This window comes from Parus major, chromosome 22 (genome assembly GCF_001522545.3).
Source record: "Parus major isolate Abel chromosome 22, Parus_major1.1, whole genome shotgun sequence".
NCBI classification, from domain to species: domain Eukaryota; kingdom Metazoa; phylum Chordata; class Aves; order Passeriformes; family Paridae; genus Parus; species Parus major.
In genome coordinates this window covers 4,133,674-4,160,045 of record NC_031790.1, presented here as the reverse complement: position 1 = coordinate 4,160,045, position 26,372 = coordinate 4,133,674, and the positions used below count along the sequence as shown (strand labels likewise).

The 26,372-nt window shown below is 44.4% G+C and overlaps 2 protein-coding genes across 4 annotated transcripts in view; both read left to right on the top strand.

Annotated features, from left to right (window-relative positions):
- KAT6A (lysine acetyltransferase 6A) overlaps window positions 1–6,481 on the top strand; it is a 38,568-nt gene extending 32,087 nt beyond the window's left edge. For 2 of the 3 annotated variants that reach the window (XM_033519399.1, XM_033519400.1), the window contains exon 19: window positions 1,418–6,481. In XM_033519399.1, coding sequence (XP_033375290.1) covers window positions 1,418–3,999 — 2,582 coding nt within the window. In that variant the 3' untranslated portion in view covers window positions 4,000–6,481. The remainder of the gene's footprint in view (window positions 1–1,417) is intronic. The other variant, XM_015648837.3, reaches the window with a different exon arrangement.
- A 7,868-nt stretch (window positions 6,482–14,349) lies between these two features.
- ANK1 (ankyrin 1) overlaps window positions 14,350–26,372 on the top strand; it is a 55,089-nt gene continuing 43,066 nt past the window's right edge. Inside the window, exon 1 of the mRNA XM_015648827.3 lies at window positions 14,350–14,755. Coding sequence (XP_015504313.1) covers window positions 14,630–14,755 — 126 coding nt within the window. The 5' untranslated portion in view covers window positions 14,350–14,629. The remainder of the gene's footprint in view (window positions 14,756–26,372) is intronic.

Below are 26,372 nucleotides of genomic sequence, written 5' to 3'. Positions count from 1 at the left end.
GGGGGCCAGGGGAAGCCCCGCAGGCTCCATCCCCTGCCCGGGAGCTGCAGCAGGCCCAGCCCAGCCCCCCTGCCTGGGCCGCATGGCCTGGGTAGGGGACGGGAGCCAGCTGGAGCTCTGTTACCTTTCAAACCTGGAAACCAAAGAGAGGGAGAATTAGGTCTTAAGGTGGTGTTCACAGGTTGATCTCACTCTTCAATGGTCAAAACAACTGTCAATTCTCAGGAATGTCGAGTTATTGGCCATGAGAAAAAACTCCCATCAGCCTCCAGCAGCCTTAACTTCCTTAGATGTTTCCTATTTTTTCTTAAATGCCAGTCTATCACAATGTGGCAAATCTAATTTTCTGTAGTAGATACGAAATGTGGAAGTCAGGGAAGAGAAATAGTGGTGGGCTCTTTTAAGAGGTGGGTTTTATTTCTAAGGGTTTAAGTGTTAATGCTTTAATAAATATTATGAAAATAAAGTTACCTTCTTCCTGTACAACAACAGGCTGTCTGACTGTGACAGATCCTTTCTTTCCTTTGTGCACATTAGAAATACTTACTTTTGGATGACATAAGGAGTTGCTGATTTTTTAATTCTCTATTCATTTTTTAATACCCAGAATTTCTTCACAATGCTTATCACTGGAGGGAATTATTTAAAATAAATGCCTTCCTGAGCAAATGGCAAGACTAACTCAGCTTTTTACAGTCGTATAAAATGGCACTGACTGTCCTAATTGACAGGTTCAAACCAAAATTAATTCAGGGAATGCCTTATACTATTCTGTAAGTTCTCAGTAAGCTATCACATTCCTTTCTGGCTATATAAGCTCTGAACCTATTTGAGTGTTTGGAAAGTCACTGAAATGCAAATCTTGCTTCATCAAATAAAAGATTAAAGAGAAATTCAGATTCCTGTTAATGCTTTCTTCAATTAAAAAATTGCTAGCCAAATCCAGGCAGCGGTGTATTTCTATTAGCATTAAAAAGCATAAGGCTATGAAAAAAAGTGAAAATACTTCGTTTCTTAAGCAGATGCACAGATCTAAAAGGAAACATAATTTTATTGCAACTTCATATGCTCCTGTATGCTGCACCACATTCATTTGTGAATAAATAAAATTTGTCTTTTCAGGACTTCATTATATAGCTTAGAGCTTACTTTGAATTGTGTGTTAAAGGCTCAGAACTTTGAACATGGAAAATCTTGAAAACATTGATGTTATTAGAAAATGTAATGTGCAACATGCTGCTAATGAGCAGACCTTGATCCTTCTAATCTAATATTTCTAAGCTAATAAATAAATTCCAATAAATTTCTAAGTTAACATTAAAGTTGATAAACATGTTGGGCATGCTTGGGAAGGCTTCCGTGATTGCTTAGGTCAAATAAAAATGTTTAAACAGTGTCTTTCAATTTGTATTTTCAGGTAATGGACCCTTGAAACCGTTATCTATGCTGAGGAATAGTGAAGGAAAAGATTCTTCACTTGAGCCAGATACTTCCACACCTATGAAAAAGAAGAAGGGATGGCCAAAAGGGAAAAGTCGAAAACCAGTCCACTGGAAGAAAAGACCTGGTCGAAAACCAGGTTTGAAACTGAACCGGGAAGAGGTGCCACTTTCAGTTCAAGATGACATAGCTGATGAAGTGGTATCTAATTCAAAACCAGGGCGTAAGGCCAAAATTTCAGATAAAGAAGAATGTGTTGAGCAGAAAGACCTGCCTCTCACTGAAGAAAGGAAAGAGGAAGATGTGAATATGGAAGCAGAAGAGGTAGGAGAGGGAGAAGAGGAAGATATAGCCAGCAGTGAAGTAAGAGCAGTTTCTCCTGTAGACAGCAACAGCAGTCTGGTGCCAGAAGTAAAAGAGCCTGAGATAGAAGAGGAAGTAGAGGAGAAGCCACGGATTTTAGAAGAGCAGAGGCAATCAGAAGAAGAGCAACAAGAATTAGATGAACCTGACCATGACCATGAGGAAGAAGAGGAAGTTGCAGTAGTGACAAATCAAAATGAAGATCATGATGCTGATGATGAAGATGATGGTCATCCAGAGTCTTTGAAGAAAAAAGAATTGGAGGAACAGCCTGTTAAAGAAGGGGTGAAGGAGGAGCCTCAGGTGCAAGAATGTTTTTTAGAAACAAGCATTCCAAGCAGTAGAGAAGATACAAAAGAAAAAGATGAAGCAGAGGCAGATTCTGAGGAAGAGCAGGCTTCCAATGAGACATCGGTGGGCTCAGAGCATGTCCCTGGGTCTGAAGATGATCACGAAGAAGAGCAAAGTAATAAAGAGGGATTAATTGAATTAAAGGAAGAGGAGATTCCTCATAGTGAACTAGATCTTGAAACTGTTCAAGCAGTACAGTCCTTGACACAGGAGGAAAGCAATGAGCATGATGTAGCTTACCAGGACTGTGAAGAAACTCTTGCAGCTTGTCAGACTTTGCAGAGTTATACCCAGACTGAGGAGGATCCTCAGATATCAATGGTTGAAGATTGCCAGGCCTCAGAACACAACAGTCCAATATCCTCTGTTCAGTCCCATCCCAGCCAGTCTGTGCGGTCTGTCAGCAGCCCAAATGTGCCTGCTCTGGAGAGCAGTTACACACAGATAAGTCCTGAACAAGGATCCCTGTCCGCACCCTCTATGCAGAACATGGAGACCAGCCCCATGATGGATGTGCCTTCAGTATCGGACCACTCTCAGCAGGTGGTGGATAGTGGCTTCAGTGACCTTGGCAGCATTGAGAGCACTACAGAGAATTATGAAAACCCCAGCAGCTATGACTCCACTATGGGAGGCAGCATTTGTGGAAATAACTCTTCCCAGAGCAGCTGTTCATATGGAGGACTGTCTTCTTCCAGCAGCCTCACTCAGAACAGTTGTGTTGTCACTCAGCAAATGGCAAACATTGGCAGCAGTTGCAGCATGATGCAGCAAAACAGTGTCCAGCCTGCGGCAAATTGTAATATCAAGTCACCCCAGAGCTGTGTAGTAGAAAGGCCCCCAAGTAACCAGCAACCAACAACACAGCCACAACAGCAGCAGCCTCAGTCCCAGCAGCCACAGCCCCCACCTCCACCCCAGCAGCAGCCTCCATTATCTCAGTGTAGCATGAACAACAGCTTCACCCCAGCACCTATGATCATGGAAATACCAGAATCAGGCAGCACTGGTAACATAAGTATCTATGAGAGGATTCCAGGGGATTTTGGTGCTGGGAGCTATTCACAACCATCAGCCACATTCAGTTTAGCCAAGTTGCAGCAGCTGACAAACACCATTATGGACCCTCATGCCATGCCTTATAGCCATTCTCCTGCTGTGACTTCCTATGCAACCAGCGTTTCTCTTTCCAACACAGGGCTGGCTCAGCTGGCTCCCTCTCACCCCCTGGCTGGCACCCCACAAGCACAAGCCACTATGACACCCCCTCCAAACCTGGCATCCACCACCATGAACCTCACATCACCTCTGCTTCAGTGTAATATGTCTGCTACCAATATTGGTATTCCTCATACCCAGAGGCTGCAGGGGCAGATGCCAGTCAAGGGGCACATTTCCATCCGCTCCAAATCGGCCCCCCTGCCCTCAGCAAGTGCACACCAGCAGCAGCTGTATGGCCGCAGTCCCCCCGCCGTCGCCATGCAGGCTGGGCCTCGGACCTTGGCTGTGCAGCGGGGCATGAACATGGGAGTCAACCTGATGCCAACTGCCCCATACAACGTGAACTCCATGAATATGAACACCCTGAATGCCATGAACAGCTACAGAATGACACAGCCCATGATGAACAGCAGTTACCATAGTAACCCTGCCTACATGAATCAGACAGCACAGTATCCTATGCAGATGCAGATGGGAATGATGGGGAGCCAGGCCTATACCCAGCAGCCTATGCAGCCAAATCCTCATGGAAACATGATGTACACTGGCCCCTCCCATCACAGCTATATGAATGCTGCTGGGGTGCCCAAGCAGTCTCTTAATGGACCATACATGAGAAGATGAGCAAGATCAACTTGCATCCTAAAAACTGAAATAAATATAAATAAAGGAACCTTTTATACTGACGAACCAGAGAAAATGGACCTTTTTCCAGTTAAAATATTGCTGTAGCTTTAGAGGGATTTTCTTTGGTTTATTTTAATTTTTAGGAAGCCTGGTCTTTTTTTTTTTTTTTTTAATTAATTTTCGTTTGTGTTTTTTTTTTTTCTTCACAATCGTCAAACATTTTACAACTAAAATCACTTACAGATGTTTTTTAGAGGGGAAACATGCACAAAATCTTCTTATAATTTAAAAAGAGCCTTACTTTGCTGACAAAGTGGACAGACTATGTGTAATGTGAAATCATCTTCCTAAATTTTTTTTCAATATACGTCCTTTTCCCTCCCCTGTGCCCCTCTGTATGCAGTTTCTAGTGCTGCAGCCATGTAAAATGTTTGACATCTCAAAGAATAGCAACCCTTCCCCAAAAACCCCACCTAACATTTCCTACTTCTAGCAGGAGGCACTTATTGGGAGATTTGGAAGGGGACACAGAGGATAAATGAAGATCTTTATTTCTGCAAGTCAGGAAAAATCTTTAATTTTCCTTGACTCCCTTACCCTCAGTAAAATTTGGAGTTAGGTGTAAACAATAAACCATTCACATTGATGTTTTTGTAGATGAGTTAATTGAAATTGTATGTTTTATGCTGAAAATATAATGTAACTTTTAAATTATCCCATTCACCGCCCAGTCATGCACATGAACACACATGTGCATGCATGCACACACGTTCTGTCATTGAACTGCTGGAAGCATCTCAAGAGAGAACTTGTACTGTAGCCCTTTGGCAGTTGTGAAGAGGACAGGGTGGGTAATGGTCTGTTAGGACAAGAAAATGGTTACAGGCTCTTCTGGTGACCTGCGAGTCAGCCACAGCTCTGAGATCCCAAACTCCTTTAGTATGTACTTGGAAATACTGAGGGTTTTGGTTCTGAGCCTTTGTGTCAGACTGAGCTCAGAAGCAGCTGTTTCCAGTTAATCTCTTGGCTTGGGAAATGCTGGAAGAAAAAAGTGTGCATTTGGTGACTGGGATGAGAACCCTGTGGTGTCCTTGTCACTCTTCCATTCCTGGTCTGGGGTTGGAAGTCGCTGAATGTGCCGCTTATCTGGGGGTCAATGATGTTTTTCCTGATTCTCTTACTGTGTTTGATATCCATTTTGTAGGAATAGCCACACATTTGATCTAGTGTGGGAAAAGAAGGGAATCGGCCTCTTATACAGCAGTGAAACCGTCCCAACACCGTAGCAGGATCTAGGCGGCAGGATTTTGCTGTTTATTACTGCAAAATCCAATTTACATTAATTTTGGCTACACTGCTGGCATGTCACCCAATACAAAAAGGGACAACCCTTTAATGTAAAGGTTTTTTTTATTGTATATGAAGTAGAAATGCAGACACATTAATAAGTCTAATCCCTTTTGTTTTTAAACCAAAAGAATCTAAAATTTGGGGTTTCTTCAGATGCACTAAAATGGACTTTCCTTCAGTAACTGCTAACCATAAAAGGCAGAATTCAAAGGACTTCCACTTTTTATTTCTGTTTAGTTTTGAGCATGTACAAGGCTGTGTAGGACCCCATTTCTCTGTATATACTATTCCACTTCCAAATAACCCATGTAGAAAGCGCACTGTGCTGCCCTCTCTTAGATCTTCAGCTGTGTCGCTGCTTCCTGGGGGTGGGGGTGGGTCTGAGACAGGAGGAGAAGCTGTTGAAATGAGGGCCATGAATTTAGTTTGTTTGCCTTTATGTTTGGTTTGGTTTTGTATAGGTTTTTTTATCAATTGGGCAGCTCCCTTTTCCACAAACCTTTGTGACTGTAGAACTATTGTAGAAAAAAAAAAAGTTCTTTTCTATATATAAAAAGAAATTATCCAACGCAGTAATATTGGTACCTACCATTTTTTCACTTCTGTTTAAAAAAAAAAAATGTATTTTTAGCAAGATAACTTGGGTAATCTTCTAAAAGAAATTAAAAAAACTCACTGTTAGTGACTTCGATGCCTTTTAAAAATAAGAGCTTTTTCATTTCATTCCATCTTTAAAATTTTTTATCTTTGTTGTAGAATATTAAAAACTATTTTAAGAAAGATAAAATTCTCTTTAAAGAGATCTCTAGAGTGTGTGAATAGGAGCTCCAGATGCCTCTAAAAGCCGCATGTACAAATGAAGCTGAGTCTATTCCTGTCTGTTTATATTTGCTTTTCCTGTTTTGTAACCTCTTTGTACTTTGTTCATGGTGACTTGTAAGCTAAGGGGAAGGGGGTGCCTAGATGCCTTTGTAATTCTCCATGTCATACGCTCCTGGCTGGATGGTCTCCCTTCCTCTCCTTGTATGTAATATCACTTTTTTTTCCCCTTTCTAGCAAGTACTTTCAAAAGAACTCTGTACATTTTAACATAAAAAAAATAAATTATGTTGAGCCATTTTGGATGTCAGTTGTGCGTGTAAATTTTTTTTCTTCCATTTGAGTGGTGAATGCTGTCCCTGATACTTGGTCCTGGGAGTGTGATTCCCTGTGGGCCTTAATTCACTCATGTTAATTTTTATCTAGAATTTCTAATTAGAGAAAAATCAAGAAGAACAAACTTGAAGCTTTTCCAGACATCACCATCTTCAAATTTCTCTCTGGCCAAGGCTGGCCAAAACCAAGTGTGGTCCTGGTTTTTATCAGCTTCAGTTTGTAATTCTGACTCGTGTCCTTTAAAACTGGCAGTGTGTGTTTGAAGTTTCCCCCACCCCCTTCAGCTGCTCTTTCATCTGTAATGAGAATCTCGAATAGGAGGAGGAGACATTTTACCCAGCAAGGTTTGCCCTGCAGCTTTAAGGCACAATTGGATCCTGGGGGTGCCATCTCGTTGTGTTGCTGCACATTCTCCACAAGCTCAGAGCTCTAACAACGCTAGAGGGAAGCACCGTTCCAGCGTGTGTGATGGATGCTGGAGTTTCCCCATGACAAAAGAACCACTGCCTCAGCCTCCTGTGGTCCAAGGACTCGCCCAAGCCATATAAAGAACCGGTGGCCACAAGAACCTTCCAAAGTCTTTTCCACAGATGTGCTGTCACATGGTTGTGTTCAAGAAGTCAAGCTGTATATAAAAAGCATTATTTGATCAAATAGGCTGCACTTTTAACTGGTTGTTAATTAAAAAATAACAGTCCAGCCTCAGTTTGTGTGGGCTAACTTGATGACAACCACTCTTGGGCGCCATGAACAACATGACCTCTTTTTTAGAATCTTGTCCAACAAACTATCAAATCCTACCATTGGAGAATGACTAAATGGGGAGGGGGGGGGGGTGTCACTGGGGTTTTTTGTTGGTTTTTTTTCCTTTTGAGAGAGTTGCCAAGCCAAAACAGGTTTGAAATCTGTCTGTCTTGAAGAGCAAGAACCTTTGGTACCACAGAGCACGGTGTGAACAGCTGCTCCTTGCAGGTGCTGCAGTGCCACGGCCAGGTATCATACTGTGGACATGGGGAGAGTTGTTCTGTTCAACACTGTCAGGTTTGCTCTAAATTAGTTGATAGGTGAACCAAAATGTCTGCTTCCAGCTCTCAATATGCAGGGAACAGTTTGAATGCAACCCACAGCAAAACAAACTACTGTATGGGAGACTAGATTTGTGATTCCTGAAAGAAGCTAACTGAAAGGAGAATGATCTTAAAGGGTTACGGCAGTTCTGAAAGCTCATCAGTGAGATAATTCAGAAAAAGATAAAAAGAACTGAACCATCTTAATTAGCTCAGGGAAAAAGCTCCTTGCTGAGATCCAATCTCTGCAAGATCTCTGCAAGTAATAGAGGAATGCAGATTTGACTGAGACCAAGTTTACAGCAGCTGAGGTGAGGCCTACAGCATCTTTTATCTTCACAGCTTGTCAGCCAGAATAATTTACCTAAAAATAGATGTCTGAAGTTGAGCTTTGAATGTAAAATTCTTTTGCCCCAAATACAGAGAATCTCAGCAACTTCACCAAACATTGATTTTTCATCTAGAGCAAGGCAGGACTCCAGCTACATGCTCAGTCTCTTGAAACAGCTGCACTACCTTGCAGAGGGAATCAGGAATTTGTTTCCGTGCTTCCTTCTTTATGGGAGGTTCTATTCTATTGGACAGCTCTGTATGTGGAACTGGCACATAATGACCTTGTTCATTTTGTGTCATAATTTTCCTAAGGGTTCCTCTGTCAGTATTTGTTTGTTCTCCCTTGCCAAATACTTTGCCCTGTGAACTCTAGATAGTGACTGTTGTCAGTATGTTTGCCATTTGTGTCACATAGTAGAATCCCAGTATGTGATTGAGGTAAGAGAATTATCATAGTAAAAATAATGAAAAAGTTTTCAATGAAAAAGTGATAAATATGGTGCTGTGTGACAAATAATTAATTAAAATTATTGAAAAAATTCTACTAACATGTTGGCTAATGTATGCACATGGTACCTTTCAGCTAAAGGAGCAAGTCTGTTTACTGAAACTCTGTCATTCTCTCTCCCCATTTTACCCAATAGGAACAAGCAGCAGCAAAAGATGATCTGCAATTCCAGATACTTCCCAAACAACTCCTCCAAAGAAGAAAAAAATCACTGTTGGACAAAATAAAATTATGGGGTGAGTTAAGTGAAACGGCTAAGGCCGTTTCCTACTTCTCCTGTCCTGAGTCCTGTATGAATGGTGAAGACAATAAACTTTTGTTTATGAGCAGCAGATCTCCAGGGTCCCTTTTTTACCAACCATACACTGACAGCACATAGAAGCTTGGTATCAGTTACAGGCCAAATGCTTCCTAACTGAGAATAAGCCTAAGCTCCTGCTCAGGACAATCTTATGTGTATGGCAGAGGTACCAAGTCCAGTTAACTTGGCTTTTAAATCATGCTGTCAAAATTTTAGACAGATGTTTGAAAAACAGCTACCACTAGTACCAAAGACCATTCAGTTGGCATGCTGCTTCCCCCCATCAGAGAGCTAAGAATCAGTTCAAATCCTAGCAGCTAGGGAGGTACCAAGACAACAGCTCTGAACCTAGAATTTGGTAGGGATGAAATCCTCTCTGATATCTTGGGGGAAAGGTAAAAGGGTGTCACATAGGAAGAACTGAATTTTAACTGGTCAGCTGATATCCTGGACCAGGGCTTCAGTCAGCCCAGGTGGAAGGAGCTATTCTCCAGGGGAGCAGGTTCAAGTTGCTGTGTGTTCCCTTCTGGTAAAAATCTTCTGCAGTCTGAAGTAGGCGAGACTGCAGTTACTTTAGGAGTGTCCTTGTCCTCCTTTGCATTGTGTTAGTGAGCATGTGTTTGAGACCAAAGCAAATCACAGAAGTTGGTCTGCAGAAAGTGATCAGAACTGCCTGAGTATATACAGCAAGGGGTCAGCAGGTGATGGCTGAAAGGCTGGGGACAGAGGAAAGCACTGAAAAAAAAACAGTGTCTTTAGAGGCCATTGCAGACACCCTTGATCATCTCTGTCTATCCAGCTGTGAGAAAGGCACTTTGATCTGTTTGGAAACCTGATTGCTGTCCATGAGAACCTTCATCAAAGATTCTGCACAGGGCTCAGAAAGTCCAAGCAGCAAAGTTGGTTCAGGAGGAAGATAGAAAAGGGAATTGTGATGTTATAGGGTAGCACTGTCTAGAAGCTCTGACAGCTTATGTACAGCTGCACATAATTGTGTTATAGTCAGGGTCTGAAGAATGCAATATTGCTCTAGGTAAGGTGATAAGGAAAATGAGTTTGAACAGGGAAACATTTCTAGCCCTAGAAAAGTGCAAGTATCTCTTGCAGCTGCACTGGTAAAAGCTATTCATCTACTCAAGTTCACCTTCCAAAAGCATGGCAGATGATGCTTTTGATGTCTTTCAGGCTATACCTGAAGTACATTAGATCAATAATCCCTCTGATTTACAGATCAAGTCTGAACCTGGGACTGTCTGAAGTCTTGCTAGCTAATTCTCTGCTCTGCTTTGTGGGAAGGCAGGGACTTAGTGGTATTTTTCAATTCATATGTCTAGTGGTTTTCCAAATCATGATTAGTTTTACAGTAATGCACCAGGCCACAGGGACAGGGGTTTAGGATCAATGCTATGGCCAGGAACAGTATTTTGAAAAGTTCTTTGCATCTCATTTTCCCTTCAGCACCCCTTTCCAGTATTCTCATGAGCCTGTGCTTTCAGGGCCTCTAGAGAAGGAGTCTGGGTCTAAACTGAAATCATAGAATCATAGAGGCATAGTATAGTTTGGATTGGAAGGGACCTCAAAGATCATCCAATTCCAACCCTCTACTATGTACAGGGACACCTTCCACTAAGACAGGTTGCTCTGAGCTCCTTCTGGCCTGGCCTTCTGGCTTGCCCTTGATCACTTCCAGGGATGGGGCAACCACAAATTCTCTGGGCAACCCATGACAGTACCTCACCACCTTCACAGGAAAGAATTTTATTCTCATATGTGATCTCTGTCAGTGAGAAGTCATTCCCCCTTGTCCTGTCACTACATTCTCTGTAAAACTTCTCCATCTTTCTTGTAGACTCCCTTCAGGTACTGGAAGACTGCAATTGAGTCACCCCTGAAGCTTCTTTTTTCCAGGCTGAACAAACCCAGTTGTCTCAGTCTTTCCTTGTAGTTCCATCATGTTCAGTAGCCTGTGGTGGACCTATCCTTCCCAAATTTATCTACCTCATGTATTTTTTTGTTTTCACAGCATTCCATAGGTGCGGATTCCACATTTCATTTTATGAGTAGAAAGATTATGAAGGGGTTTTTTTTTTGTTATTTTAAATATGATGTCTCTGATTCTCCTTTGTGTGTAAAATGACTTTTTTCACTTTGTGTGTCCTCTGTATCAGTTACAATTTTCTGTGCTCCATTATCAAGTTTCTTTCAGTCTAGAGTTTCTCTGCTATCGTGTGCAGTCTCTTCATGTATCACAGAATTGCAGAATGAGTGAGGTTGGAAGAACATCTGGCAGTCATTTGCTCCAACCCCTACTCCAGTGAGGTCAACTAAAGCAAAGGGCATACAATCCTAATGCAATTCTGTGTTGATACAGAGCTGTCTTCTGAACTGGCTACCTGCTAGTATGTGGGAGATTCCTTCAAGCATCACTATATGCAGTTTGTGCTTCTTTGTAGAATCATTAGAATATTTTCATTATTTTTGTTCAAATGAGTGCCTCATTGTGCATTAAACAGAATGGAAGCCAAACATCCACGTAAACATGTCTGGAGGCTTTATCAGGTATAAGCCTGCAGGCAATTTTGAAGAACTTTAGGCTAGCTATGCCTAAGCATATCCAGACTCCAAGAATGGCCACCCAACTAGTTAGAGTCTGCTCTTGAAGAATAGCCTGCCAATGGCATGAGGCTTTCTTTGATTTGGCAACTAGGTACACCCATGTTAATGACACTTGTGCCTCCTCCAGAAAGTGCCTCCTATGGTCACTCAAAGCACTTGTAAAATTGAGTTCTTCTGAGACCTACAGTTCCTTACATTCCAGGCTGTTTTTTGTAACTTTTTTCTTAGATGGCTTTTAAAACTCTACTCTCTGAGTTCATTAAGTGTCCCTATTCTTTAATGCTGCTGCTTTTTATTCCAGCCCTTTGTTTGGAGCACCTGGTAAGCAGGTGGTTACCAGGTGCTCCAAACAAAGGAGCACCTGGTAACCACCAGGTTACCAGCAAGCATAAGGCTGCCTGGAAAAGAGGAACAGGTCTCACATATTCCCCTTCACATGCTTCTCACTGTACAGAAAAAGAAAGAACACAGTGCCTGATGCATAAGCCAGCAAATAGGTTAGCAGGTTAAAAGCAGCAATGACAAAATAAAAAGCTTTCCAAGAGACTCCTAGGCTCAACAAAGTGGTTGAAGTGCCCAGAGCTGGTGGGCTCTGCTCCTTGTTCCCAGAGCAAATTTAGGAATTTTGCTTTTTAGCAGCTGAGGCATCTCAACTGCATGCCCACACTGTCCTCCGAAGCTGTGAGCATGCAAAGCCTGACTAGCCTCAGCATTTCATTCAGCAGTTCCAGCTTATTTACCTGCTCCTGCCCCATGCTCTCACTCTGCTGTGGATTGTGAGGAGTTAAGAGGTGGGAGCTGTGTCCTGCTGCAGGCGGGCAAAGCGCGGCTGTTCCCGCTGATGGCGCGGCGCGGTGTCTGCTGCGCTCTTTCTTGACATCGGGGGAAGAAGAACGCCTGTGCCAAAGCCTGGAGTGCAGCACAGCCATCCCTTGCGTGTCAGTGTGCAGGCCTTGGCACGGAGTGCGCCTGGATGCTGAGGTCTGACCCTGCTTAAACCTTGGAACCTGGAAGGCAGGAGTCGAGCAAAGGCTGAGACCTCCTTGCTGGCCTTGCTGCAGGTGGCCCCTGGCACTGAGCAGTTGATGCCCAGACTGGCAGGAGGCACCTGGTGGGAAATGAGGCTGTTGCATGTAGCAGAACGTGGTGTCATACCTGAGTTCCCTGTTTTGAAAAATCAGGAAACCCCATAGAAAGAATTGCAGAGAGCTGATTTAGAATGCAAAGTCAAGAAGTGAGGTACTCCCAGTGTGTTATGGTTAATTTTGACAACTGCCTCCTGTGTGCCTGTTGTTGAACAAAGGTAATGTTTCTTCAGCCCCATATGGCCTGCAAAAGACTGTTGTGGAAGAGGCTCAGTTAGGGTGATGGTTCTGTTGTGCTCCCAGACCCCTTCTGGGGAGCGCTTTAACTGCAGCTTCTGTTTAATTTTGTGGGTTTTTTTTTTATGTGCATTGACAGAACATTGCTATAAAAAGATGTGCAGCTCTATCTAGACTTGAGTGTATTATTTATCGACATGGATAAAATACACAAAACTAAACCTGTACTAGGAAACACATTGTCAAATATTATCATTTCTTATTCTTCATATTTTATCAGGACATTCTCTATATTATTAGTCATCATATTCTTTAAAAACTGTATGATGTGCCAGTCTTTTTTCCAGATTTTAGCACACTCCTTTGTCTATGGGTGAAGCAACAGAACTGGGGGAACTTCAAAGGGAAAAGATACATAGGGAAAAAAATGCAAAACTTACCCTAGAAAAAAAGTGACCTACAGTGTCTGTACAATTAAGTTTGCACCTCAGCTTCTTGCCAGCCTAAATAATCTGTGATTGTCAGGTAGTTGCTGAGAAATTGACATTAATCCCTGCTTTGCCATCTTTTAACACAAAGGGACCATTACTGCCTAGAATCTGGGGACGCGGTTCCAGAAAAGTGCGGCATTTGCAGAGCTTCCACCTGTGCAGATAGTTTTCCCATGGGTGCTTTGCCCATGGGTTTGCACCTAGGCAATGTTTTTTCCATGGGACAAGAATTGAGCTGATAAAAAGCAGGGCTGCTCAGAAGTGTCTGAACAGATAAGTGCACTTTGCTGCAGGTGATGGTGTGGTCCCCACTGAAGAGCCCACCCTGAAAACCCCATCCCAGTTTTATCCTGGCCCCCTTACACACTGGTGCTGTGTGCAGGAACCAAAGTCACTCCTCCAGGCCTCACCCCTGGGTTCCAACACGGAATTGTTTGTGCTTTTGGAAGACAGCTGCAGGTGAAACGTAGGGCTGTGTGTGGAGAAGAGATGGCTGACTCTGGGAGTCTTGCCTAGGTACCCTCAGAGAGGATTTGAGCTCTGCTGATGCCGGGGTGGGCAGGAGCTGGTAGCTTGGGTTTACTTCGCTGCTGCTGTGTAAAGAACAGACTGAACCCTTCATTTCTGTCTCCTATTCACCGCTAAGATCCCTCCCCTCCTCTTGCTGCTCACTCAGCGGAGAGATGCGAGGAGGAAAGGATGCTGCTAAGCTGCACTTTGCTCCAGTACTTGGCACATCCCTTGCAGTATCGGCTGTTTTCTGAGCAGAGATGCTGCCTGCCTGCTAACCGATGCAGCCATTCCCTACTGCTCCCTTTGAAAGAACATGGAATCGTAACCCAGAGAGTGAGTGATGCGGCTGCTGCACAGAGACTGACTGTGAGGAAGAAAATTGGAGAGACTGGAATATGTGCCTGCCTCAGCAGCACTGCAGTGGTAAAGCCCCTGACTGAATATATGCAGGTTACTGTTCTTTAGGCATTGCTACAGAGAACTCAGGAGTCGGATGAAATGCATCAGCCTCCTTTTTCACTGCTTCTCTATTGTCATCATGCATTAATTCCTGGGAGTTATTTTCCTTCCTGTGGCTGACTGCCTGCATCTCTTCTCATACTGCAGGAGAAACAGTGAGGGAGAGAGCACAGCACCAATCCAGTGTCCTGTCCCACAAGAAGGCTTCTGCATGATGTGCCAGTGCAGTCAGGGGCTGCTACAGTGGTGCATAGAACCTCTGGAACAGCTGGACTTGGGATTATTAATGGTTTATAAAGGTGTCCTAGACTGCATCTAGCAACTACCTGGAGACACTGGCTGTCCTTTGGGGCTTACTGACTGCTTTCAATTTTCCTCTCATTACTGCTTTCACACTCATCTGGGTCGACAGCATTTGAGTGAGTGGAACGTACTTCCTCGGCCAGGAATCGGAGGGTGCTGCACAGAAAGTGCAGGTGTGAGCTCTGGAGGGGACTGCAGTCTGACCAGCCATGGCTCAAGCAGCTAAGCAGCTGAAGAAAATCAAAGATATTGAGGCTCAGGCTTTGCAGGAGCAGAAGGAGAAGGAAGAATCCAATCGCAAGCGCAGGAACCGTTCTCGGGACCGGAAGAAAAAGGTCAGTGGAATTGGGGCGAGCAGCCCTATATCCAAGTGCCTGTGGTTGTGACAGAGAGTGCTGTTGTGTTTGGGGGGATTGGAGGGAGAGGAGAGAATGACAGAGGGGCAGCCTGGTCCCTATATAAACCTGTGTGCAGTCAGCACAAGAAACAGTCAAACAGAGGACAACTTTTGGGACCAAAAATCTGCTGTTTACCCTGACAGCTTGCGGAGAGGAGGGGGAGGGAGGGAGCACAGATATAAAAAAGCCTAATGAAGGGGAAAGGGAAGTGAGGGGCTTATCAAGGCAGCTTAATAGACTCACTCAGCCCAGTAACAGATTTGATCTCTAAGATAAAATTGCTGGTTTCAGGCTTCCTTTAGTTTCCCACAATCACTTTTTGTGTTCAGAGCTTAGGGACAAGAGACCCCCACCCCTTTCTCTAGTGAAGGACTAGTTTTGATGTCCGCTCATCCCTTGCTTAATCTGCACCAGAATACTGAAACCAGGGCATAGAAGGAGCAGACCCCTAACAGAGAAGGCATGTTTGTGCAGAGGTCTGTGGGTCCTGCTGCTCCTGGGGACAGGCTATATTTGAGCAGGGTACGTGGGTCATCCTTCCCTGCTGGCAGCAGGTGAGGGGGATCAGGGGCAATGAAGACGTGTCTGTCCCTTCTGCTGACAGCAGCAAGCCAGTGCCTGGGGTCTGTCAGCAGTTTCGAGCTATAGCTCCTCTCTGGAAAGTCACTGCCAGTTTTTTCTTGCTGCCAGCCTCCTGCACGAGTGGGCATGTTGCTAAGATAGCCTTGCTGCCCCTTGAAGACCTCTTGAATCTGAATGATCTTCTCACAGCAGGGTCTGAGGATATATGTGCTATGCACCAGTGCAGAAAGGCAGTGAGGAGAGAGGTGAAACCAAGGATAATCAAGGATATATCTGAAAGCAGGTTATGACACATGAATTCTTAGGTGGGCTTCTCCTCTGCCTTGACTCAGAGTTGGAGACTTCCATGTGCCCCTGTGAGCAGGAGCCTCACAGCAGAGCTCTGCTGTTGTAACATCTCGGTAGCTGGGCCCTGAGAATACTGAGGAGGGTCTTGTTTTTCTTAAAGCTGGGCCAGGACAGCCTGGGGAGGCCTGTCCACAGAGAGCAGCTTATCAGGGGCAGATCAGTAGAAACATCAGGACAGATGTAAGGTCTGCAGGCAGCAGCTGGGGAGTTGAATGTGGGGGTCATTCAGCTGCCACACTTTTGTGTCAGATGCCTCCTTCTCCAGTGATAATAATTGCTTAGTGCCTGCAGGTCCATGGCTGTTCCCGCAGGGCCTCCTATACTGGAAGCTGATGGAGCAGCTTGCCTCTCACACTGCCAGAGGGCTTTAAAGGGGATCTGATGTGAAGAGCCACCAAATCAGGATATTTTTCTCCCGGGCCAGCTGTCTCTTGTTAGCCCCTGCCCCAAAGCCTCAATGACTCTAGTGATATTGTTTTTCCTATGCAAGTCTCCTTGGGGCCAAGCGGAGGCCTACCAGGATGTATTGCAATCTTTCATTCTGTTTTGCTGCAGAAGCTGTGGGGATTTGATTTGAGTTAGGTCAGTGTCTGTTAGTGCCCTGTGAGCCTGCATGGGACTCATGTCGTGTCCATGCCAAAGGCCCTTGCACTGACTGTTGGAACGTACTGACACCACTGTGGTGTCACTGGCTCCTTCTGTTCCTCTGCCAGTGCCTGCTGGCTGTATCTTGCTGTGTACACAGACAAGAGATACAGGCTCTTTGGGGCAGAGGCTGTTCATTCACCTGATGTTTGTACTGTGCAGGGTATCAGTGTCTTCTATCTAGTTGAGCCCACCAAGACTGGCTGCAATGAAAGTTAGTAGAGGCATGACCTACTATCCTGGGAAGTCTTAGCATGACACAAAGCAGTGAAGATGGCCAGAGGGAAGGAGATGATGGCCTCAAAAGAAATATCTTCTCATTTCATTCCATGTGAGCTGCTGTTACGAGCTGTTATGTCTTCAGTTTAGCATTTCCTGAAATTTTTGTGTGATTTTATGTGTCCCATGAACTGCACGGTTGTATCCTGCAAGAACCTTGTATTCTGTGATACGTTGAGGCATTGAGTTCTGTTATTTACTGCTGTGTTGCCCAAAAACCTTTTCCTTGGACCATGTTTATATTTGTTGCTTTCCAGTTTCCATAGCAATTTCTTGGGTTTTGTATTAAGTGCATGTAATGATAACCTGATTGACCTTGTACCGTCCATTTTTGTGTTCTCTACCTCTTGTTTGTCTCTTGGCACAAGGACAGTTCAGATGTATAACCTCATTGGTCCTCCAGTATTCCCTGCACCCAACCTTTGTAACTCAAGATGATGACGGTTGAGCTTTCATTTGACAGGGGCTGCATCAAGGACTTGAGGAACAGGACCTTGTCACTCATCCATGCTCTCTGTCCAGCCCAGGCATACTTCTGCTTTGGGCAGAGCTGCCACATGAAACAGCCAGGCATGTCCTGAAGTGTTCCTGCTGTGTGTACTCTGCAGAGTGATGGAGGTTGTCTCAATCTTAGGATGACCCCAGAGAGCAAGTGTTCAATAGTCCCGTGTGTTCCCACATTTAGTCAAGTGCTGAACTGTGAGGACTTACCAGGGCTGTGGCATGATGTGTTAGTGATTTCTGATGATGCCCTGCAGACAGAAAGGTGTGACAGAGAGCAGATGTGAGCAAAAGAGAGTGTGAATTAAGAGAAGTTCACTGCTATTAGAGAATGTGCCAAGCATCATCTGGGTTGGCTTCTTGCTGTTCCTGCTGCAGGATCCTAGCTTCAAATCTCTGTACATTTTCCTTAGATGAGAAGTTTATAGAGGACCAGAGCTGTACTGGCATTGCTGCAGGGCTGCATGTGGACTTTCTCATGTGGCCATCTGCACTGACAGGGAAGTTAGTGTTTGACAGGAACAATATCTGTGCTTTGGATATGTATATTTTTTGTGGTTTTGAGAGGCAGTCATAGTCAAGAACACTTCCTTCCTTTCTCTGCAGATGTGGTAAGGCTACCTCGGCAGGAAGCCCTCACTGGGAAGTCATGCAGAGCACTTCAAAGACACAGTCCTGTCTTTGCCAGGGTCAATGGGCAGCAGCAAAACACGTTGAAAAAGTGGAAAAGTGATGTTCTGACGTTGTTTATGAGGCAGCTCTGTAGCTTGTTATGTGAACACAGTTATTGAATCTTTTTTGAGTTGCATTGACCTATTGTAGTTATGTATTAAAGATAGAAAATGGAACAAATCCCTTGCCAGGAATTCTGGAAGCATTGGCAGAGCTCACCAAATGGGTTGTTAGAAAGGTCCCAAACTGTCCAACCCCCAGACTCGGGCCCAGAGCACTTGGCTTGCCCTTTCTCTCAGACTTGCAACTAGAAGCAACTTGTGGCCGCAGCAGATGCCCCCACAATTGATGGCTGGTGGCATTGTAACCTGACATGTTTTGACTGAGACTAATACATGAAAGTTAGTACTTCTATGAACATACTTCTTCCTATTGAAGTGTACTTTTTTTGATACTAAATTCAGCCAAATATTTAGTCAAGCATAAACAGGGGCAGACACCTTCATACAGAGATGCAGATTCCAGCTGTGCTTCTCAGTGGACATACAGGATTCATGGAGCAGGAGGCTGAAACCTCTAAAATGGCTATGACAAGAGTGCTATGCAGCAAATAGCAAGAGGACTTCAGAAACTGCACCAGTGCCAGTAATCTCCAAAGAACTTGTCAAATACACATGTGAGAGCATACTCAGTCTGTGTGCAGCATAACTGGGGCTATAGTATTAATAACAATCTAATCAAAAGCTTGAAGGGAAATGCTTGTGATGATTCCTATCAATGTTGAAATTAATGGTATGAAAGATGTGATACATCCTCTCAGTACATTCAGAGCAAACTTTGCTTGGGCATCTAAAGAACAAATGAACAAGGCTGCCTGAATTTACCACTTCTTTTTAAACTTCTTTTTTTTCTGGTTTTTTTTTGTTTTCTGGAGTGGGGTGGGGGCACAGGGAAGGTACAATGAGGAGCAAACCTCTTTTTGTGTTTCTGTCTCCTTTCTTTGTCTCGCAAATGTTCAAGGATAAGACAGTCTCTCGTTATGGATTTGTAGAGCATCTCCCACAGTGCATTCTTGAATAGTGATTCCTAATAAGAAACTCCCTGCAAAAAACTCCTTGGCTTTTCTCTAGTTGATAGTTTTCTGAAGACAGCACACAGACTAGCCCGAGGGCTCATGGATCTTCACATTACAGTCTGGCACCCATCCTTAGTGCCGTATTGCTTCTGCATGCTGCAGCAGGAAATGTTGTAGTGCTCAAGATTACACACTGAAATATGTCCTGCCAGAAGAGGTTGTGAGGGTGCTTTGGAGAAGGGAGACAAGATATTTGAGAGTGGGTTTGAATTTTGTAGGAAAGCAGGAGCAAGGTGTTTCCATTTGGCAGGAGCTCTTCCATTTGGCAGAGAGAGAGCTCTTCCTCCAGCTGGAGTGAAATGGTGGGAAAGTGCTAAGGGAGGACAGAGGATCAAGTGATCCCCTTCCAATATTTAGTTATGGATAAGGGATAAATGTGGGTAGTTAAATGGCTGATAACTGTCAGAAGAAACTCCAAGCTGAGGTGTATGAGGTGACTGAGGAGAGGCAGCACTGAGATAATTGCAGCAATGTCGAGGATGCCAATGAGAATGCTTTTACATGGATTAATTTTTTCATCCTTTGGGAGCTAGGGAAATGTGGTAACTAGAACAAGTCAGGAAGAGTTTGGACCAACAACCACAAACTCAATCAGACAGAGGAGCAATTACAGATGATTCCTTAGAAGGACAGTTAAACAGCCATATAGGGTGACCACGCTTGTGCTTGTTGTGTGACAAGCAAAAGAGGTCACTCAATGACTATTCACTGATAGGGTGTATCAGGGTGGTCTGAGCTTAGGATTCTGAGACAGAAAATCAAGACACTTCTGTCAGAATTATGCAATAAGCACATGAGAAACTGGGGTGAGAAATCGCTGCTGGAGTGCTGCCAAGGAGCAGCCACTGGGTCTGTTCTCTCTGCTCGCCTGCATCCTTTCAAATGGCTGTTTCTTTGCAGCAGCCCTCAGCTTGCGCTGGGTTTAGAGAGGATGCAGTGAAAAGAGTGATGGACAGAAGGAGGGCAAAGGATTTCAGCAGACCCAGCTGCAGAAGGCTCAGAACATCCCCACGATAACTGGACTCCTGAGCTCCACTGTGTCCTGCTCCCATGGATATCTGGCCACTGTACCACTGCTGGATTAGCCTACTGAGATTCTTGCATTCAGTGGCAGTATATCCTGCCAGAGATGTGACATGGCTGGCTGTCAGCTGCCTGAGTCTTCGCTAGCTGCTGGGAGGTGTGCTGGTATCTTACCTGCGAGGTGGAGCTCAGCAGCAAGAGAAAGGACCATGCCACCTGCAGAGTCTAAGAGCACAAGAGCTGCTCTATCTCCTTGCCCCATGATGGGGTGGGGTGAACAGGAGCAGAATATGGGCATCTGGATAGGAGCAGGATCCACTGCTGCAGGGATTCGCTGGTGGGAGAAAGCACTTGGGGGATGTTGGTGCTATTTTGCACTGCTGCTCTGCAGGCTCTTAAATTATTCAGGTAATAACAGCATCTGTATGTGCTTGGTGAGCCCACTGTGCTGAAATGAAGTGAGCAGTATCTGAAGCCTTGTAGCATTCAGAAATCTATTTCAGGAGCAAGTTGTCTCAAGCTGTGTCCTATCCTCTGTGCCTGGCACCTTGGCCAGGACGTCTGCCCCAGGAGGGCATGGGCTGAATGCAGAGGTGAACCAGCCTGGAGCAAATGCTTGCAGGAGGGTGAGCACAAAGGACAGTTCCTTCATAAAAGTCCTGCATGTGACAGCCTGGTGTGCTTAGCCTATCCACCATAGGAAGCTGCCTGCACTGTGGTGAAGCTCAGGTACATCAAGCTAGATCTGAGCTCAAAGGAAAGCAGATTTACAGAGTGCTAAAATTAGAAGTTTTGTCTGAATTATGCTAATTTGTTTTAATTGTCTAAGTGTGTCAAGGTTCTTCAGAAATGTAACCTCTCTGTGGTGGTCTGGAAAGGTGCAGCATCACCGGTGGTATGATGGAAGAATGGATCAAGGATGGTAGAGATTTCTGGGTTCCCTGGCCTACTTACATCTTGCTTGCAGTCCTCACCTCCAGCTCTAAAGGTGGCACGAGGGTAGGTTCTGAAAGTTTTAGCTCTGGATTGAACAGACCAGCCTTGGGCAGCTTCCTAGGTGGGAGGAAGTTCCTGACATCTTCTCTTTCTAGGGGCACTTCTCAGCATGACAGAACCATCTGAAAATTCACATTTTCTTTCACAGATGATTATGTCATGTTTTGAGCCTCAACTCTGCAAGCAGCAGCAAAAAATTCAAGCTCCCTTCCTATTTGCAAACCAGATTTTGCTGACTGGGTGAAACTTTAAGCCAGAGCCATACATCTCTGTGTATGGGCTGCAAGTGTAGGGGACTGTGTTAAATCTGGGGCTTCGAAATGTTGCATCCTCAGTGAAAAACCTGCAGCAGAAACAAAGCAGCAGGTATTCACTGAAGTGTCTTGAGAAGGAGAGAATGCAGTAGCAGGAGAGCATTTAGAAAACAGACGAGGTTTCTATATTTATAGAGAGGTGAGGAAGGAGAGAGTGTGTGCGTGCATGTTTGTGTGTGTGTGGCCAGGCCGCCGGGAAGATTCCAGTTTAAGAGAAAAGGTACTCCAGCAGGATAGCAAGCAGAATTGAAGGCTGTGATCTGTCACTGCACTGTGGTGATGAGACTTTGCAGGCTTTGTAGGGTGCATTAATGTGCCTATGTTGGAAGTTTTAAATGGGAAATGCAGAGAAGAGCACACTGAAACCCTTTGCAGAATATAAACTACGTTTGATTCTTAACCAGTGTGATAGTCTCTGCAAAGGAATAATAAATATTATCACCTTCTTACAGTGTCATTTCTCAGCAAATTAAGGTGTCCAGATACTCTGCAAGAAATGCAGTGTATTGAGTCGATCATGATGCCATGCTTGGAATGAGGAGGATTGTATCTTTCCCAGGACTTACTGATTACAATGCCAAAGAATAAGATAAATACTATGAGAATGTGCTGTTTGGTGGGTGTGACAGACAGGTGTGGAGTGAGTGAAACACAGGTTCAGCTTTAACAATATACTTGCCTGTGTACCAAGTTCTTTATTCCATTGATGTGGAAACGGAGGGTGATGCCCTGAGAATCAGGCCTTTTGATATTGTTTTTCACAAGTTCTAGCCACTTTCCCAGGAAAGAAACTATAAACATAGGTGTTTATACATTCCATTAAAGATATGCCTTTTGATGGACGTCTCTCATGGCCAGTGGGGTTGGGAAGGTGGTAACCTGACTATCCAATCCCTGGTCATGGTTGAAAACTTATAAATACTGAAAGAACAAATAAATGAGTCTTCTTCTTTCACCTCACCTCGAGCTGCATCTGTGTGAATCATTTCGTGTCCGACAGTGACATCAGGGGAAGAGTAAAAGGTCTTTCTTTGGTCTGCCTGGAAATCAGTTGTACTTTGCTGATGACTGAAGTGTGAGCTTTTACTGTGTGCTATAACCATACACATACATCTTGTAGGTTCTCACACTGCTGTTTGAATCAATAATATTCTATTGTAAATGTTTTCCATGGATTTGATTATAGTAGTAAATACTGAGCCTTAAATAAGATGCTAAACTTCAATAATCCAGTGTTCTTGACTTGTGAATCTCTGCGTGGAGTTTCTCTTATTTTAGAGTGATTTTTTATTTATTTCTCCTCTCCATTTCCCTTGTGGTGAATGAAAGTACTCAGACTGACAGTGGGAACAGGGAGTGGACTACAGAGAGGTAGTGGTGTGCTAGAGAGTTCTAAGAAAGGTAAATCTTACTGAATTGGCTTTTGATGTTAGAGTTGCCTTTACTGCAGTGGGAAGTGTTATAGCTCTTCCCATCTAATTTCCATTTAATGCTGAAAGAGAAGTTGCATCTGTGGGACACTGGCTTTGGCATGGGGGTTTCAGTGCTTAGGAGATGCCTGCATGGGATCAGTAGTTGTCCTGAAGGCTTTCATTTTCTATGCTTTTTCATTCTTCAGCTCTTTTTCTGGCAGAATCATCCTAGCTCACAGTGACAGTAGATTTGGTCCAAGCAAGAATTGCTCAGTGGAGCATGGCATGGCAGCTCTCCTTACACGCAGCTTGGACGTGCCACTGCACTGATGCATAGCAATGTGCTCCTGTTAAAGAGCAGCACGATGGTCAACAGGCTGAACCCCTTTCTGTGAGGACTGGGAAAAAATGCTTCCTGTCAGTCTGCTGTCAAATGGCTGAGGAGCTGAGATTGCAGTACAAGGAGCTTCAGTATCACAGGGCAAAAGTATAAAATATCTGTTGCCCATCAGTACTGTATCAGCAAAACTGCTTTTCAAAACTTGTGAACTTATCCCTGCCAGTGGTGAGATGTGCTTCTCAGACCTGCCAGGGAAGTCCTTCAAGGCCAGCAGCAGTTCAGTAAGGCATAGCAAAAACACCTTCCCTCCATTCAAAATGTGAGGCAGCAGCATTTTCTGTCTCCTGACATTTCACAGGGATCAGCAGCACTTGCCCACAGGGCCTCTCAGCACGTTGTGTGGCACCACCATCATTTCCAGTGCAGTGTCAAAGAGGGACACTTATTCTGCCTTTCCTGTATATCCAGACACTGTGGGTAAATTGCAGATATTTGGGAAGAGGAGCTGACATCTTTCACTAATTCACTTTGCTTTAAAGTCATGCCTTAGAGCTAAGAAATCTGTGAAGACACTTGCAGCTGATTGAGAGGCTCTGCTCACAGCTGCAACTGTGATGCAACTTCCTCATGAAACTGGGAGATAAGGTTCGTCACTGAGAAGGGGCATTGCATATTAAGAGCTTTAGTCTCTTCCTCTGCAGAGGTAGTGTGGCTTTTTTCTGTTTTGTTAGGAATAAATGCAGCCTTTTGCCTGGAGAAAGTGCACCGTAATAAGATATGAACCTGTAGTTTGTTCTTGACAGTAAAAACCTATTGTAAAACACTGAGGAGAAAAAAATAAAAAAAAATAAAAGAGAGATCAGAGGAGGAAGAGGCTTCAGAGTTCCCTTTACTGTTCTTTGGAGATTTCTGGGTAAAAAAATAGACATCACAAATGAAGCACATAACACAAATTTTGTCCTCTTTCTGGAGCTGCAGCTGCTGCAGTCAGCTCCACACCCTCAAGCTGTCTGCTGTTTACTGCCAAGCTTTGCCAGCAGGTTGCTGGGATAATATTAGGCTATTTAAATGACAAAAAGTGCCTGGAAAATAGATATATATAATTTTTGCACTTATATTAAAAGAGGTATATGACATGCCAGTGATCTGATTGGGAGGTGCCAAGAAACAACAAAGAATCAAGGAATCTCTTTAAGTGCCCAACCATGAAAACAAGGATCTAATTTGGCTACGTTTTTAAAGACCAGCGTGAATAAACATGCACTCAAACATGTTTGGAGGATGTTATGCCCCTGAAGAGGCACTAAGGGTTGCAATAAAGTAGGAGGGCAGAGTGAAATGTTGGAGGCTTCCAGCAGCCCCATGTTCCAAACCATGGTCAGCAGGTAACACAGCAAAGCAGCTGTAATAGAACTGGTACTCTCACATACCTGCCACAGTGGGCATCCTAGCCAAAATGGTTTCTCAGCATCTGCCTGCTGGCAGGTGAAAATGGCTCGTCTTTTTGTTGAAAAGAAGTTGAAGAAGTCAAAACAGGAAAGAATAGGATTTCTTTACTGTTTAATTCCATTCACAGACAAGCACAACCTTAGTAGTCCCTGTAAAGCAGATACTTAGGTTCCCTCAAGAAGTCAGGAGGAAATTTAAAGTTTTACGTTGAGCTGCTTTTGTGAGCCTGCTATCCAGCATCCTCTATAGTTGCTGTCAAAGATGCTATGGTATTTTTCACAATAAAGTGTTTGTGTGCATGGATTGGCTGTTCTGTTCAGCAAAAAATCTTTCTTAGGAAATTGCATTCTGTTTCTTTTGAGCCATTTCTTTCCCCAGCTCCTAGAGCTCTCTGTAGCATTTCTGTGTTATGCTGAAGGCTGCCTACTCTTACTCTGCATATGGGATCACTAGTTTAGCAAGAGGGGAAAAGAATACAAGGAAACTTTGCAGCCATGGAGTAGGCTGAATCTCAAAATTGAAGTGTGGGAATGACAGAGTCCAGGAGACACGCTCTCTGTGTAGAAGAGAGACTACTTTCTGAAGCAGGAAACTACTTCAGGTTTCTGTGTTTCATATTGTAAAGAAAATTCTGCCAGGAGTCTGGCATAAAAATCCCTCAGATGTTTCAAATCTTTCTCTCTGCCTCTACACTTCAGAGCTTCTTGGCTTGTACTGAGCAGCCATGACCTGGCAGCTCAGTAAGACAGGGTCAGCGTCAAGCGTTTCCTGGCACCAACAGCACCGGTGTTTTGCAAATCCTCAGGGAATCATAGTTCTAAATGCTACAAGTGTGTTCATTGTGTAAGGTAAGCTATTGTGCAGTCATAGGCTCAGAGGTGTCCTTACCATGCAGGGGACCTCTGTGTGCTGCTGGAGAGGGGGTCAGACCACCAGCTCCTCCTGTGGTTGGCACAGCTTGTGTGTGGTGTGGAATTACTTCCTCCTCTCTGCTGGGATGCAATGGAAGATGGGGACCACATTGTGCTGCATCTTACTTGGCTCTGCTGGCTTTTCCAGCAGTTCATCCCTTCCTGGATTGCCTATTAATGGCTCTGGGGCCAGCACTCTCAGCTCCCAGCACTGATAAGAGAACCAACATCCTGTTTTTTATCATTAGGGGGAAGGAGGATTTTTTTATTAATAACCCAAATTACCCTGTGAAACGGCACTTGTCTGATGTTAAATATTAAACTCCCTTAAATGGGTAAGCTGGGGCACAGAAGCAGCAGCGTGCTGGTAGTGACAGGCTGTGGCAGAAGATGAAGTGGTGCTGGACAGCATTAATACTTTCTCCCTGGAGGGCCTTCCATCTCCAGGGCAGTCAGGTGCTCTTCCACACAGCTCCCCAGCTTCCAAACTGTCACGGTACAGCTAGTCTGAAGCTGGACAGATAAATATTGCCATAAACAGAAACCAACTGCATGTAACACCAAATGGCATTTTTCACACTTTAAGCATTTTGCATGCTTTGAGCAGATCTGAACATCAAAGGCTGGTGGATCCTGGCTCTGGCGTTACCATGGCAACAGCAGCTGAGAGGATTTGGATGTTTCTGGGATGGGATTTTGCTGCTGGCTGTGTTGGGCAGAGTGAGGCTGCTCTTCTCACATCAGTGCCATTGTGGGCATCATGCTGTGTGAGGGGATGGTCTGCCCCAGCCCAGGAGTACTGTGGTGCAGACCTCTGTGTCTGAACTGCTCACCTCAGCTCCCTCCAGTCTGGGAGGAAAGGAGGGAGTCCTTCCCATGCTGTGCCACATGTGGAAGTAGGTCAGCTGAATTATACCCTTAGATACGCTTCTTCCTCTCCGCCAGCT